The 17,232-nt window shown below is 39.6% G+C and overlaps 1 protein-coding gene across 2 annotated transcripts in view; it reads right to left on the reverse strand.

Moving 5' to 3' along the window:
- Usp32 (ubiquitin specific peptidase 32) overlaps positions 1–17,232 on the reverse strand; it is a 123,023-nt gene that overhangs the window by 76,567 nt on the left and 29,224 nt on the right. For both annotated transcript variants that reach the window (XM_040749385.1, XM_040749383.1), the window contains exons 3-5: positions 13,939–14,044; positions 7,780–7,898; positions 2,094–2,253 (exon numbers count right to left, since the gene is read on the reverse strand). In XM_040749385.1, the coding sequence (XP_040605319.1) occupies positions 2,094–2,253; positions 7,780–7,898; positions 13,939–14,044 (385 nt within the window). The remainder of the gene's footprint in view (positions 1–2,093; positions 2,254–7,779; positions 7,899–13,938; positions 14,045–17,232) is intronic.

Consider the following 17,232-nt stretch of genomic DNA (forward strand, 5'->3'; position numbering starts at 1 on the left):
CCTTACAACCACCTCTAACTCCAGTTCCAGGGGATCCAATGCCTCTTCTGACCTCTGCACATATGTGGTACACAGACATACATGCATGCATACAGCCAGTTATATGATCTTTTTTTTTTTTTTTTTTTTTTTTTTTGAGACAGGGCTTCCCTGTATTGTCTTGGAGCCTGTCCTGGAACTCACTTGGTAGACCAGGCTGGCCTCGAACTCGCAGAGATCTGCCTGCCTCTGCCTCCCAAGTGCTGGGATTAAAGGCGTGCGTCACCAACGCCCGGTTCAGTTATACAATCTTAACTGTTAAATTCTACTCTTGTTCATTTCAGTGTTACCAAAAACAATAGAAAACCACTCTGCTCTTGCTCTTTCCCGACACTAAAATTCCCTTTTTTCCTGCCTATTAAAACTAAAATTAAAAAACTCAGAGAAAGAAGTGGACTTCCGATAGGACTGCAATAAAAGGTTTCGTTTAAAGAAGAGGGCATAGGCCAGAGAAAGGTAAGTTGGTAAATTGCTTGCTATGCAAGCCTGAGGACCAGACTTCGAACTTGTGAAATCATATTTGTAAAAAAATAAGTCAGCTAGGTAGCAGTGGCACATGCCTTTAACCGCAGCACTTGGAAGGCAGAGGCAGGGGAGTTTGAATTCCAGGACAGCCAGGCAGCCAGTTCTACACAGAAAAATCCTGTCTTTAAAAAAAAAAAAGGGTCCAGACATGTCTATTATACCAACACTGAAGAGATAGAAACAAGCTAGCCCACCTAGTGTATTGGCACGCACCAAAGGAATGAGAGATCTGTTAGAAGGAAAAAAAAAAAAGGTGGGGGGGAATTTTTGTGTCAGGAAAGAGCAAGAGCAGAGTGGTTTTCTATTGTTTTTGGTAACACTGAAATGAACAACAGTAGAATTTAACAGTTAAGATTGTATAACTGGCTGGGCGGTGGTGGCTCACACTTTTGATGCTAGTATTTAGGCATTTTACTTGGAGTTGTGACAAGATAAGACCTCAGCTGCTGCCACTAAGAGCACCACCTGTGCCTATTCAATGTTCCCTTTTAAAAGAGCCCTGCTCACCTCCCTCTCTGTCTCTCCCTCCTCCCCGCTTTGCCTCTCTTCCACTGTTCCTGTCCCCGGAGGCCAGTCTCCCCACTCCCCTTTTTGATACTTTTCACTTAATAAAAAAAAAAACCTCCATTTGAACTCTGTTGCATAGTGTCTTTCTCTCTTGAGTCACTTTTTAAAATTACAACATTTGATCCCAGCATTTGAGAGGCAAAGGCAGATGGATCTCCGTGAGTTCGAGGCCAGCTTGGTCTACAGAGTAAATTCCAGGACAGTCAGGACTGTTACAGAGAGAAACCGTGTCTCCCAAAAAAAAAAAAAAAATTACATATATTGTCTCTCAAAAATTCGTGATGAATTGGAATTTCAGATTTTTTTTTTTTTGCAAAAAAACGGGTCTGAAGAAAAAATGCACTTCTTAGCAGCTTGAAATGAAGTTATAAATTTAATCTGGGCCTTAAATACAATGACAAACCCAAAATATACAGAAAGTTGGATGGAGTGAAACATGCCTGTAATCCCAGCACTTGGGAAGTAGAGCTGGGAGAATAAAAACTCCAGTGTCACCCTTGGCTACATAATAAATTTGAGGTCAGCTTGAAGTATGTGAAAAAAGAAAGAAAAGAACTCCAAGACATACAGAGAAGGCACATGAAAACCAAAGCAGATGTGATGCAGCCACACGTCAAGGAATGCTTAGGATTACTAAGGCAGGAGAAAGAGTGTGTTCTTCCTCTACCAGGAACAGAGCTCTATCAATACCTTCATTTCAGTCAATGGACCTGCTGGATACTACATTTCTCTTGTTTCAGTGTATGAATTGTGGTAACCTGTGGCACACAGCTCAGGAAACTAACACAGCTTTATTAAGGGCAATTAGTAAAGGGCTGTATTTTCCATGCTCCACCATCTCATTCAATTATATATTAGAAGAAGAAAGCAGTGACAAAAACCTTTTCATCTTTATAAACATATTGTTATTATTAGTCAGTTATATTAGAGATGAAAGGAAAAAACATAATGTCATTACTTACAATGTGTGACTCCAGCCAGAGTTTGGTAGAAAGTAGGAGTGTCACTGTCATCAGTGAGGGTCACATATACACCCCCAGACAACAGCCAGCGAGAGAAGGTAAAAGCATCTTTGTTTAGAAGAAGCCAATTTCTAAATTTTTCATAGTTCACCTTTTCACCCTAAAATTGAGATAAGAAAACATGTTTAGTACAAATTTAGGCGCAGTCTTTAAGAGTCTTAACTTATCAGTGACTAACATTCCCATCTACACCTAAACTCAGGGCTGCCAAAATACCAACAGACACAAGTATTCGGGAAGCAAACTGTTACCTGAAAAATAAAATAAAACAGATGTACTTGAGTTAAAAATCTATATGCTAACTGTAAATTATTATCATTTCTTTAAAGTAGTCAATTGCCATTATAATAAACTACATTTTAGGGGGCGTGGTAGCTCATACTTTTAATCCTAGCACTCAGGAGGCAGGCAGATGTATGAGTTCTAGGCCAGCCTAGTCTACAACACAAGTTCTAAGACAGCCAGGGCAACACAGAGGAACCCTGTTTCAAAAAACCAAAACAACAACAAGAACAAAATAAAATAAAAACCATATACTTTATTTGCTAAGGTATGTCATGAAATCAATATGCTATATTTATATTTGTTCTGATATTTAATAAATCTAGTGCTGGAGAAATGGCACAAAAGAGCACAGGCTGCTCATGCAGAGGACCCAGGCTCAGTTCTAAGCACCTATATGATGGCTCACAAAATTCCTCACTCCAGTTTCAGGGAATCCAACCTTCTTCTGGCTGTTCAGGAACCAGGTGCATATGTGGAGCACATATATGCATGTAGGCAAAAGAGGTATACCCATAAAATAAAAATAAAATATAAAAAAAAGATGTTTCCCTTATTCTTAAAAAGTTTTTTTATTTTACTTTAATTTTAAATAGCTTGCTCCACATGTCAATCCCAGTTCCCTCTCCCTCCCCTCCTCCCGCACCCCCCCAGTTAAAAAGTTTTAATTATTCCAAATTTTCACTTATCCCTCATCTTTAGCAATTTGAAATCTAAATTAGTATATACTTAACTAAAATGGCCTAAATTAAAACACTTAAATTTTATTTGCAAATTAAAAACAATTATCCAGAAGTCTTTTGTAGCTGGGTGGTGGTGGCACATACCTTTAATCCCAGCACTCAGGAAGCAGAGGCAAGTTCATACTGCATTCTCTTGAATGGGTGGCTCTAGTCATTGTGGGTGGTTGCTACCCTTGGGTTAGTGGTCCTGGGTGCTTAGGAAGCAGGCTAAACAATCCAGGAGAGAGGTGGCTGACCAGTATAAACAGCACTCCTCCATGGCCTCTGCCTCAGATTTTGCCTCCAGGTTCCTACTCTGACTTCCCTCAGTGATAGACTCTAAAATGTGGAATTTTTTTGTTTTTTGGGTTTTTTTTTTGTTGTTGTTGTTGTTTTTCGAGACAGAGTTTCTCTGTATTGTTTTGGAGGCTGTCCTGGAACTCGCTCTGCAGACTAGGCTGGCCTCGAACTCTCACAGATCCGCCTGCATAGGCCACCAACACCCAACAAAATGTGGAATTTTAAACCGAAGAAAACCTTTCCAAATTGCATGCTGCTTTATCACAGCAATAAAAACCCTAAGACAATAGCCATGTAAAAGCTGATTACAATTGCAAATGCCTATAACTCCAGCATTGGGGACAGAAACAGGCAGATAGATCCCTAGAGTTCAATAAATCCCTTAGAGTGCACCTAAAGGGCAAGCTTCAGGCTCAATGAGAGACAATATCTCAAAGCAATAAAATAGACTGACAAAGGAAGACATCCAACATGCATGTGTACAGGTATATGCAACTACATACTCATGTGCATATATTACAGACACAATACCTGCAGTCCCAGATATTTGGAAGACTAAAGTAGATTTAATTTTGAGTATGAGATGAAGACCAACTGGGCAACACAGGAGACCCCCATCACAAAACTAATAAAGGGCTGCAGATGGCAGCAAATTAATCACTCTTGATAGCCAGCTGTTAGTATTCAGGCATCTGTACTGGACTGCCCTTGGGGTTCAGGCAGGTGTCCTCAGTTGCAGCCACTAAGAGCACCACATGTGCACATTCACTATATTCCCCTTTAAAAGGGCCCTGCCCACCTCCCATCTTCCTCTTCCTCTGTCTGTCCCTCCCCCTCTGCTCCCCCCATCCTGTCCCCAGAGACCAGTCTCCCTTCTCCCCCCCCCCTTTTTTTGGTTTTTCCAGACAGGGTTTCTCTGGGTAGCTTTGGCTGTCCTGGCACTCTCTCTGTAGACCAGGCTGGCCTCAAACTCACAGAAATCTGCCTGCCTCTGCCTCCCAAGTGCTGGGATTAAAGGCGTGTGCCAACAACACCCAGCCCCTTCCCCCTTTTTATGATTCCCTTTCCCCTAATTAAAAAAAAAACCCTCCACTTGAACTCTGTTGAGTGGCATTTTTCTCTCTGGCACCATTTTTTTAAAAATTACAATAGCCATCTCATTTAACAAGAACTCTAAATTTTTATTCAAATCTTGATTCTCTATTCTATGTTAGCTTCTAACCAAAACAAGAGAAGATTCTGTAAGTTCACCTACAAAATAGACTCTTAGTAGGGCTAACAAGATGCTCAGGAAGTAAAGGCACTGACTAAGCAAGCCTGGTAACCTATGCTCCATTCTCAGAATCCAAGTAATGATAGAAGGAGAGAACCCAACTCTGTATGTATACATACCATGGCATGACACCAACACACACACACACACACCATATACATACACAATAACTAAAATAAAAAAAATAAAAATAGTTGAGTATAAAATCTAATAATCCCTCACTATCTTACTGCTGTATGTCATGATCTAAATAACCAGTGCCTTTTAACAGGACTCCCACCTAGGGTACATTAAACCCTGTTTCAAAAAAATGAATGCTGTCATCTTGCCAGTGTAGTAGGCACTTCTATAATTCCAGCTACTTAAAAGTTAAAGTCAGAGTTGCTATTGCTCCTTCAACAGGCAAAACACACTTCCACCTTAGGGCCTTTATTGTACTCTCTTCATAGAAGGTAGGTATCATCATGGAAATAAATCCTTTGCTTGAGGTTCACTTTATCTGAAAGAATTTCATAGTTATACCATACAGAAGAGAATACTTCCATCCCCACCAGTACCTACCTCTTTTATTCTACTTAATTTCCTTATAGCACTAATTACCACCTAATGCACATGACTGTCAATAATTTTAAGGAACAGGTGGCCAACCACTTTTAGTTCCCATCAGCAAAATAAGAATGTTTGATTATGTCTTATTCAAATGCAAAACTATATCATTTTCTCTGAAAAAAGAACAGAATATTAATGCATTTCCTATCTTTGTGAAAAATCCATCAATTCACTTTGTAAAGACTGTTTTTTTTTTTTTCTGACTAGCAACTTTTTGTTACCAGAAAGAAACAAAGTATAGCCCAATTCATACTGGAGTATGAATACTATTACAGCAATTTCAAGTAAGTATAGCAGAACCAAAAATATAGGAAGTTTATCCTTTAGTACCTAACACATGGAAATGCTAAATAAATCTAGTGTACACATATAATTTCTGCAGGAGCCTACATGTACAATGGTGTCATTGTACTGTGTGGGAGTGTGTATCATTATAATATAAGTATAAATTGGGGATTTTCTTTTTTTTTAGTTTTAGTTCATTATTATTAAATTATGTTCAAGAATATAGGTATGTGCATATGAGGGCAAGTGCTCCCAGAGAGCAAAGTGCCAGATTCTCTGGAGCTGTGACATTGTGAACCACCAGATTGGGAACTGGTATTCAAACTAGGGTTCTCTGGAAGAGTAGCATGCACTCTTAACCACTGATCCATCTCTTCAACGCCAGAGTCAAGGATTTTCTAATTCACAAACACAGCAGTAATGAAAGACATGAGTTGTTTTTTAATTCCCCCCCTCTAAGACAGAGTTTCTCTGTGTAACAGACCTAGGTGGCTTCAAACTCACAGAGATCCACCTGCCTCTGCCTCCCAAATGCTGGGATTAAAGGCGTGCACCACTGTAGGGAAAAGGGACCAGTCAAAGAAACACACCCTGTCTGAGCAGAGCCAAAGAAACACACTTTGAGCCGGGCGTTGGTGGCGCACGCCTTTAATCACAGCACTCGGGAAGCAGAGGCAGGTGGATCACTGTGAGTTCGAGGCCAGCCTGGTCTACAGAGCGAGTTCCAGGACAGCCTCCAAAGCCACAGAGAAACCCTGTCTCGAAAAACCAAAACAAACAAAACAAAACAAAACAAAAAAAAAAAACAAAACAAAAAACAAAAAAAAAAACACACTTTGGCCCTGCAACCAGAACCAAAGAAATGTACCCTGACCCTGAAACCAGTGCCAAAGGAACACACTTTGTCCCTGGAATCTGTGTCAGTGAAAGAAATGTACCCTGGCCCTAAAATTGGAGCCAAAAGGCTAAAAAGGACCAGAGAAAGAAACACACTTTGGCCCTGAAACCAGAGCCAACTCTGACCTTAATCCGTGCAGAAAAGTAACCAATCCTCGAGCAGAGCTCTAGCCAATCTGAGCTCAGCACTGAAATTGGACCAATCCCCTACCCTGGAAAAACTTCCCTGCCCCCAAGAATCTCTATATAAACCCTGTGTATGTTCAGCTTGGGTGGTCCAGCTGCCTTCCAATAAACCCCTTTGGATGAGCTTTGGGTGAAAATCTTTTGCAAAAGGCGACCCTGGGCAGAGCAGGGCAGGGCAGAGCAGAGCGAGCAGGGCTGTAACTCTTGCCCAGGAAACCTTCCTTTGGCACTTCCTGCTCCCCAGGAGCAGAGCTGAACTGTAGCAACTTCACCAGAGAAACCTCCTGTCGAGAAAAACTGCTACACTAGGCGAACATCCCCAGCTGGAAGACCCTGTCCTGCTGGAGCGGAGCTAATACACCAGAGAAGCCTTTCTCTGAGGCAAGGCTGTAAGCTGCTAAGCTTACTGCAACCTGGCTCCCGAGCTCCAGCATACCTTTCCACCTAAGCTGTGTAACACTCAGTATCCTTGGCTCCCATGCTATCCAGGATACCTTTCCACCTGAGCTGTGTAACACTCAGTATTCTGTGACTCCCAAGTGCCATAATACCTGACCCACTCCTGTTCCATCCTGTCCCGACCCATCCTGAAACGCTTACAACCACCATACCCATCTGAGACATAAACTGTTGAATTTCACTTTATCTGGCAGATTTTCCTAATTATCTTAAAAAGCAACACTAACCTTACTCCTTCCCATCAACCCTGGTTCCTTTATTCCAGTTTATTTTCCCCATAGGACTATTAGATAATACAAATACTCTTTATTGAGCACAGCACATAAAGAGTTGAAACAAGCCAGGTTCTGGTGGCGCAGGCCTTTGATGCAGCACTCGGGAGGCAGAGGCAGGTGGATCTCTATGAGTTTGAGACCAGCCTGGTCTACAAGAGCCTCCAAAACCACAGAGAACCCTTGTCTCAAAAAACCAAAAAAAAAAAAAAAAAAAAAAAAAAAAGAGTGGAAACAATCATTAAATTAAAAAATACCAAGAACCCTCTATACACAAGTATTCATCATAGCCATATTTATCACAAACTAAGAAGAAATGAAACATAAATCTTTAAATATACCTCTGAGAAACACTTCCTGAGTGTATCTGGTACTTTACCATCCACCACATGGAGCATTCTTTCCATTTCTTCCCGTACAACATAGCTCCCAGATTCACTTGAAAAAAGACTAAAAATATCTAAGAGAAAGAAAAACAAATTAATCTTAATACACATCAAGTATAGTTAGTAAAAGGAGAGAAGAGAAAGACACAATTACTTGCACTGTATAAGTACAATTTATTTATTGTTGTTGTGAACTTCATTGTCCTCTTCCTCCTCTTCTTCCTAAGATGGCCTTGATTGTCAGTCTTGGCTGGGCTAGTGGTATGTAGCCCAAGCTGGCCTTGAATTTACAATACTCCTGCCTCAGCCTCCTGAGAGCAATGATTATGAGTATGTGTCACAATGCCGGTGTGTTTACTCATCAAATAAATCGTGTGGTATTTTTTTCACATATGTAATTAAAACCAAGTGTTAGCAAAGACCAAAAGAAAACAGATCTGTCTCTCTCTCCCTATCTCTTTTCTTTCTTTTTTTGTTTTGTTTCTTTTCTTTTCTTTTTTTCAGACAGGGTTTCTCTGTATTCCTGTGGCTGTCCTAAAACTTGCTCTGTAGACCAGGCTGGCCTCAAACTCAAGAGATCCTCCTGCTTTTGCCTCTACAGTGCTGGAATTAAAGGCATGCACTACCACCCCCTGGCCAGGACCTTTTATAAAATCTGAATGAGTGTGTGTGTGTGTATGTATATATATATATATATATCCATTCTGGATTTGCCAAAATCTAGAAAAGGTAAAGATGTATATCAGAAACTCTACTTCTAAACAATCCTATTTTAAATTTCAGAAATTTTGATACTTGTACCAAAATGCATGATGTACACTTAACTAATATTTGTAAGAGCAAAAATTATTAACATAAATATTTATTGAGAAAAGAAACTAACAGATGGATGAGCAAAGATAGTTAATGAAATACCATACAGAAGTTAAATAGAATAGGTACTTTAAGATGAGTAAACAAGACGAAATATAATATTCAGGAAAAAACCATGACATTTTAAAAGTTGAAACCTGCCAAACTCTAGAAGATATGTTTACAGATACAAATATGAGACATAAAATGTGCAAAAGGTAAAGAGGTCATTAAATTTCTGAGAGGGCACTAATCTCTAAGAAGAGCAGAAATACTGGGACTTTCAAAAGCTGCAAGAATAATTCATCACATTTTCTTTTTTTTATTTTAAAGACAGGGTTGTTATGCTGGCAGTGTCTTCAGTTTTTGTTTTTTTGTTTTTTGTTTGTTTGTTTGTTTGTTTGTTTGTTTTTTGAGATAGGGTCTTACAATGAAACTCTGGCTGACCTGGAACTCATGTAGACCAAGCTGGTTTCGCATTTATAGATATCAATCTGCCTCTGCCTCTCAGTGCTGGGATTAAAGGAATGTGCCACCACACTCAGCCAGATTTTTTTTTCTTAACAGCCTTAGTGAAATATAATTAATCTTAGTGAAAAATCTATCTTGTAAAAATGCATTCTGATGATTTTTAGTATATGCACAAGCTTGTACAACAAATATCACTAATTCTGAACATCTTTATCAACCAAAAAAGGAATCTTGCCGGGCATTGTTGGCGCACACCTTTAATCCCAGCACTTGGAAGGTAGAGGCAGGCAATCTCTGTGAGTTCCAGGCCTGCCTGGTCTACAGAGCGGGTTCCAAGACAACCTCCAGAGCAATACAGAGAAACGCTGTCTTGAAAGAAAAAAAAAGGGGGGTCTCATATCTACTAACAATATAGGTGAGTGGCACCATGTGTAAGGCTCTGGTCTTGCTCTCTAATACAACAAAAAAGGGAAAGCAAATAACAAAACCACTCCTATCTATCAGTTATTATTTATTATCCATTTCCCTACCTACCAAGTATCCCAAGTGTCACTCAACTACTATATTCTGCCTCTATAGGTTTGCTTATTCTAGAAACTTCATGTAATTATAATCATAATATATAGTCTACCCCAAATAATACCCATTATTCAGTAATATATATGTGCGTATATATGTGTGTAAAAACATATGTCTAACACATATGTGTGTGTATAAAAACATATCTCTAGAGGTACAACAGGCCCTGCTTCTGGGCCTGTGTTCCAGTGCCTGGGGATCGCCTGGGAACTGCACAGAGCTTCCAATCCCAGCAGGAGCCAAACACCCCAGACTCCAGGACTTCTCTCCCACCAACGAGACCAGGAAACCAGAGGAGCCAGGGAGACCAGGGGAGCAGCTGTTCCGGTGGGATCAGGTACAACAGGATCCAGCAAAAGGTCCAGGGGACCAGGTGGGAGGTTAAGCACCCCAGATTCCTGTTCTTCTTCTCCACCCACGGGACCAGAACGAGGACAAGGAATAGAAGAACTACCAGAGTATTGGACTTGCTAGCCCCCACCAAAAGGGAACTCTGGTCCTCTAACCACCAGACCAGTAAGGGGCTCTTTCTGCACCCACTAGAAGAAGAGATGGGGAAGAGACAATACAAAAACACACTCAGCAACAGAAAAACAAATATGACACCACCAGATTCTAGAGACTCCACACCAGCAAGACGCCAACATTCCAATGCAAACCAAGCAGAAGAGAATGACCTTAAAACCACTTTCATGAAAATGATAGAGGCCCTAAAAGGGGATATAGAAAAATCCCTCAAAGAAATGGAAGAAAAAACAATCCAAAAAATGCAAGTAGAAACTAGGAAAACAATACAAAGAATCAATGCAACGAAGAATTGGTTCTTTGAGAAAATCAACAAGATAGACAAACCTTTGTCGAAACTTACCAAACAGCAGAGAGTGAACATGCAAATTAACAAAATCAGAAATGAAAAGGGGGACATAACAACGGACTCTGAGGAAATCCAGAGAATCATCATGTCATACTTTGAAAACCTGTACTCCACAAAATTTGAAAACTTAAAGGAAATGGACGACTTCCTGGATAGCTATCACTTGCCAAACTAAATCAAGAACAGATAAGCAATTTAAACAAACCTATAACCCCTATAGAAATAGAAGCAGTCATCAAAAGTCTCCCAACCAAAAAAAGTCCAGGTCCAGATGGCCTCAGTGCAGAATTCTACCAGAAATTCAAAGAAAAGCTTATACCAATTCTTCTCAAAGTATTCCACACAATAGAAGCAGAAGGGTCTTTGCCAACCTCTTTCTACAAGGCTTCAATAACCTTGATCCCCAAGCCACACAAAGACACAACTAAGAAAGAGAACTTCAGACCAATATCCCTCATGAACATTGGTGCAAAAATACTCAATAAAATACTGGCAAATCGGATCCAAGAACACATCAAAACAATCATTCACCACGATCAAGTAGGTTTCATCCCAGGGATGCAGGGATGGTTCAACATACGAAAATCAATCAATGTAATCCACCATATAAACAAGCTGAAAAACAAAAATCACATGATCATCTCACTAGATGCTGAAAAGGACTTTAACAAAATCAAACACCCCTTCATGATAAAGGTATTGGAGAGATCTGGGATAACAGGGACATACCTAACCATAATAAAAGCTATAAACAGTAAACCAACAGCCAACATCAAACTAAATGGACAGAAACTCAACGCAATTCCTCTAAAATCAGGAACAAAACAAAGCTGTCCACTCTCTCCATACCTTTTCAACATGGTACTTGAAGTTCTAGCCATTGCCATATGACAACAAAGGGTGCTGGCATAACTGGAGGCTGGCATGTAGAAGAATGCGGATGGATCCGTGTTTATCGCCATGCACAAAACTTAAGTCCAAGCCGGGCGGTGGTGGCGCACGCCTTTAATCCCAGCACTCGGGAGGCAGAGGCAGGCGGATCTCTGTGAGTTCAAGGCCAGCCTGGTCTACAGAGCGAGTTCCAGGACAGCCTCCAAAGCCACAGAGAAACCCTGTCTCGAAAAACCCAAAACCAAAAAACAACAACAACAAAAACAAAACAAAACAAAAAAAAAAAAACTTAAGTCCAAATGGATCAAAGACCTCAACATAAATCCAGCCACAATGAACCTCTTAGAAGAGAAAGTGGGTGGTACCCTTGAACGAATTGGTACAGGAGACAGCTTCCTGAACATAACACCAATAGCACCGTGAGATTAACAATTAATAAAGGGGACCTCCTGAAACTGAGAAGCTTCTGTAAGGCAAAGGACACAGTCAGCAAGACAAAAAGGCAGCCCACAGAATGGGAAAAAATATTCACTAATCCCACATCTGATAGAGGGTTGATCTCCAAATTTTACAAGGCACCGTCCGGAAGCATCACAATCCCTGACCTCAAGCTCTATTATAGAGCTATAGTCCTGAAGAGTAGATAGAGAAAATGTGGTATATTTACACAATGGAGTACTATTCAGCAGAAAAAAAAAAAACAATGGAATCCTGAGATTTGCAGGCAAATGGATGACACTAGAAGAAACCATCCTGAGTGAGGTAACACAGTCACAAAAAGAGAAACATGGCATGTACTCTCTCATATATGGATTTTAGACATAGATCTGGGGAGTGCCAGCCTACAATCCCATGGCCAGAGAGTATGGGAAACAGAACCTTCATTCAGTGGCTGATGGAAGAAGAGGCAGACTCCCATGGCAAAGCACTGAGCTGAACTCAAGCAAGCCAGTAACAGAGAGAGAGGACTGATGACCAAAGGGATTAAGACTGGGCTGGTTTAACCCCCAGAAACAGCTGACCTGACAAAGGTTAACTTTTGAATCCCAGGCATCAGCCTGGGAATCCAGCATGGGACTGATCAAGACCCCCTGAATGTGGGTGTCAGTGAGGAGGCCTAGGTAATTTATTGAGCCTTGGGCAGTAGATCAGTACTCATCCCGAGTATACAAATGGACTTTGGACTCCCATCCAACAATGAGAGATGCACTCTCACCCTGAACTCTTGGGGGAGGGTCTAGGCCCTGCCCTGGATGAAATGACAGACTATGGACACCCCCATGGAGGGCCTCACCCTCCCTGGGGAAATGAGGGGATAATGGGAGGGTTGGGGGGAGGGCACGGGAGGAGGGGAGGGAAAGGGAGAGGGACCTGGAACTGACTTGTGAAGCAACCTTGTTTCTAATCTAAATTTAAACTTAAAAATAAATAATAATAAGAAAATATCTTATGCTGATATAACATTCTGCAACTAATAAAAAATTCCACACAAATGAAAAAAATATATCTCTAACACATATATATGTTAAAACATTTCACACATACATTACTGAATAATGGGTGCTATTTGGAATAGACCATGTTTTAAATATATATGAATATGTGTTTTAAAGACAGTTATTTTTATTTCTGTATATATGTGCCTATGAGAAGTACCTACAGAGGCCAGAAGAGGATGTCAGATCCTCTGGAGCTAGAGTTATAGGCAGTTGTAAGCCTCATGACATAAGTACTGGAACCAAACTCAGGTCCTCTGGAAGAGCAATACATGCTCTTAACGGCTGAACCAACTCTGCTCAGTAAAATAATTTTTAGCTTTAGCTATCTTTCAGTATTGATCAAGCAGTACTTGGTTTTCTTTGCTTGTGAAGTAAGGATATATTGTGCAGAATTTTTAAAAAAGATTTATTTATATATTATGTATGCAGTGTTCTGTCTGCATGTATGCCTGACAGCAGAAGAAGGCATCAGATCTTATTACAGATGGTTATAATTCACCATGTGGTTGCTGGGAACTGAACTCAGGACCTCTGGAAAAGCAGCCAGTGCTCTTAACCACTGAGCTATCTCTCTAGCACCTATTGTACAGAAATTTACATTTTATTTATCCATCCAGATAGACCCTGAGTTTAATTCCCAGTACCAAAAACTAGTGAATAAAAAGAAAAACTATAATTTCACACTCCCAACAACAAAGATTAAGGGCTGTCATTTTTATAAATGTTTGTTGGCACTATTATTATATTTTATTTTAAATGTGATGTAGTATTCTCAGTAGTTATAGTTAGCTTTGATGACTAGCTACACTCAACATTTTTGAAGTGCTTATTAGGAAGTTGTGTGTCTTTGGAGAAACAGCCATTACAATCTTTGCCTTTCAGATTTGGAGGTTAAGTATTCTGCACATTTGATACTCTATTGTTACCGAAGATAAAAGAAGAGCTTACATTTTGCTTTTTCTTCATCTTTGCCTCTTGTAAGTAGAACGAGTCCAACTATTAAGTTATTGAAGTGTAGCCCTTTGGCTGTTCCACCAAAAGAACAGTAAATCACCTGAAGAAACAGAGAAGGTTAACATTAGAGATGCTTCAGTTATCTGGACAGGAGGTATCATCATTTTTTTTTTTAAGATTTGTTATTTATTATATATAGTGTTCTGCTTGCCTGTGTGCCTGCAGGCCAGAAGAAGGCACTAGATCTCATTACAGATGATTGTGAGCCACCATGTAGTTGCAGGGAAATTAACTCAGGACCTCAGGAAAAGCAGTCAGTGCTCTTAACCTCTGAGCCATCTCTCCAGCCTCCAAAACACAATTTTTTCTTCTTCTTCTTCTTCTTCTTCTTCTTCTTCTTCTTTTTTATTTATTTATTTATTTTTTTTTTGTGGATTTTCAAGACAGGTTTTCTCTGTGTAGCTTTGGAACATGCCCTGGAACTCGTTCTGTAGACCAGGATGGCCTTGAACTCACAGAGCTCCAACTCTGCCTGCCTCTGCCTCCCAAGTGCTGGGTTAAGGGTGTGTACCACGTCTGCTGGCAACACCTTAACTAAAGCTCATCTGTATCTCTAGACAAGACTCTGATTAATTTTAGTGAAATATTGATTCTCTCTTCTTTTGTACCTTATTACAACACTCAGCTGATAAGTCCACCTAGTCTAACACACACACATTACAGGATGACACAACTGACTACTTAATTTTGTTTTGGATCCTTATCAAAGTCCAAGGGAGGGAGGGGCTTCCTTTAATAGTGGCAATAACTTGATAAAGAATTTATGCAATTACAGAGTATCCTTTAACTTTGTCTACACTTACACATTTATTACTTTGATTAGAAAGAACATCCCTAATTTTCAGAATTATAAAGAAACCACAAAAAACTTATGAACATCAATTTATTGTAATATTTATAATAGAATAAAAACTATAGACATAAAAGGGACTTATTCAAAATCATTACTAAAATTTACTTACTCAAAATGTATATATGAGCTAGTGAGACAACTCAGTGAGTAAGGGAGAACACCACTAAGTCTCACAACCTGAGTTTAATCCCTGAAACCCATAAGATAAAAGGAGAGAAACAACTTCTGCAAGTTTTCTTTATCTTTATGTGCCATAAAGGCTGGGCGTAGTATTGCATGTTTATAATCCAAATGATCAGTAGGCAGAGGCAGGTACACTTTTATGTGTTTCAAGGCTAGCCTGGTTTACATAGTGAGTTGCCAGCCAGCCAGAGCTACACAGTGAGACACTGTCTCAAAAGAAAACAAGCACATGGCTTGGTGGTGCCAGCCTATAATCTCAGCTATTTGAGATATAAATTCATGGCTTTTGCTTCAGAAAATATTTCTCCTGAGTAAACTTTAGTACACCTTTTAGAGCACCTGACTAAAAGTCAACAGGATTTTGTTGGTGATATAGGTTAGCTGATAAAGCACTGTTCTGGCAAGTGCAAGGTTCTGGGCTCAATCCATAATACTGAAGGAAAATAAAAGTAAATAGTCAATGTCTTCAAAACTTAACTGTGCAGTATTCATAAGGACAAATACTTTTCCATGTAAATTTTTAGTGAACATGTGTTTCATCAATTCATGTTTATCTACAAAAACATTTTTCCAGGCAAACAATTTTTTGCAAATATTATTCTATTAAATTCAATATCTCAAAGCAAATTTGGCAGATCTAAATTTCCTATAGAAGAAATGATTTTTCAGGAAATATCTAATCAATAGTAAGCTTTAGATAGACACGGTTGTGTGAGGGATTCTTGCCATTCTTCATCTTGGAAAGCAAAGCTTACATTCCTTCCTCACTCAACTACACAGGTCGAATTAACCAGAGCAATGGTCATAAAGAAGCCTAATCTACTCTGCTGACTGGGTAGGAATTTGTGACAAGATACAAAAATTTAATGGAAAGAATTCTTTGTATCCATGAGGGGTTAGATTAAAATTGAAAGACAGCAGGTGTACTCTGTGGACACAAACTTCACAAGGATTTCGAGGTAGGAAAGGGAAAGCTGTGTGATTATATTATAATCTCAAAAACATAATAAAAGAGAAAAACCATAATGGTAATTAAGAAATAAAATTTCTTCCCTATCAGCTATTCTCCAGCTCTGAGAGATACAGCTCAGACAGTACATGAAGATGAGAGGACATCTTGGGCCTCTGTACCAGTTAAGGGTTTTCCTTCCAGTACAGGTATTCTAGATTCCATCTCATGCTTTTCAGGCCAGAATGTAAGTCTGAAACCCAGATTCCAATACAGAGGCCTCAGAGATCAACACAGTGCAAGAGCAATAAATAATCATCTCCAAGGGGACCAGACCAATCCACGAGGCTGGTGAGCAAGATGATGTTGGATCCTGAAGAACAGAGATAACCTTTCATTGGCAACCTGCCTCCTGACAAATCAAAACTTAAGGATTTCTTTAAAAGTATAGGAATATGATAGAATACTCTGCATGGTACATTTATCTTTCCTCTTGAAGGTCAGTAGTCCCCTTTAAAGAGAAGTGATTTGCTTGAGGTCTGACTTATCATGTGAGTCCTTCATCCTGTCAAAATCTATAGCTTCACAGAACTACCTAGATAATTAACAATAATAATTATAAGATGATTTAAAAAGCATACTACTGGAAATGTTTGTATTTTCACCTATGTTAATGAACTAATTAAGTTTGAGGATAAGTGTAAGAATATAATAATCAACCTTCAGGCATGGTGGCACACAACAGTTATCCAAGATTCAGGAGACAGAGATGACGACAACATCATGTGCTTTCTCCATTGCCTCCCCAGTGCAACAAGCCTACACCATCACACCAGGTCCAAAGCGCATTTTCAAGTAAATGGTTTTTGTTTGGGCTTCCTTTACCATTTGCTAACTATGCTATTGTAAGTTTTGGTTTTAAATGTTATCTGCTAGAAGAGAAAACTAACAATCTTGGCTATTGTAGTATGATGCTCTCTAAAGACCTGAGGAGGTATACTATAAACTTAATGAAAAGTACAGGGCTAAGAAGAGCATAGGCCCTAGTGGGGAAGTTACTGCTGCTGTTTTGCTAAACTGGCATCATATGCTTATCAAACTGACTTCTAAATATTTATGTTTATGTTCACAAATCAGTACTGCTGTTGGCTTTAGTCAGAAAAGCTTCTTGTTGCAGTGGGTGGGCAATAGGTGGCAATTACTACAAAATGCTTAACACTGAGAATAAGTGACTAGTATAATG

The sequence above is a fragment of the Mesocricetus auratus genome, unplaced genomic scaffold, assembly GCF_017639785.1.
Source record: "Mesocricetus auratus isolate SY011 unplaced genomic scaffold, BCM_Maur_2.0 Super-Scaffold_100007, whole genome shotgun sequence".
Taxonomy (NCBI): Eukaryota; Metazoa; Chordata; class Mammalia; order Rodentia; family Cricetidae; genus Mesocricetus; species Mesocricetus auratus.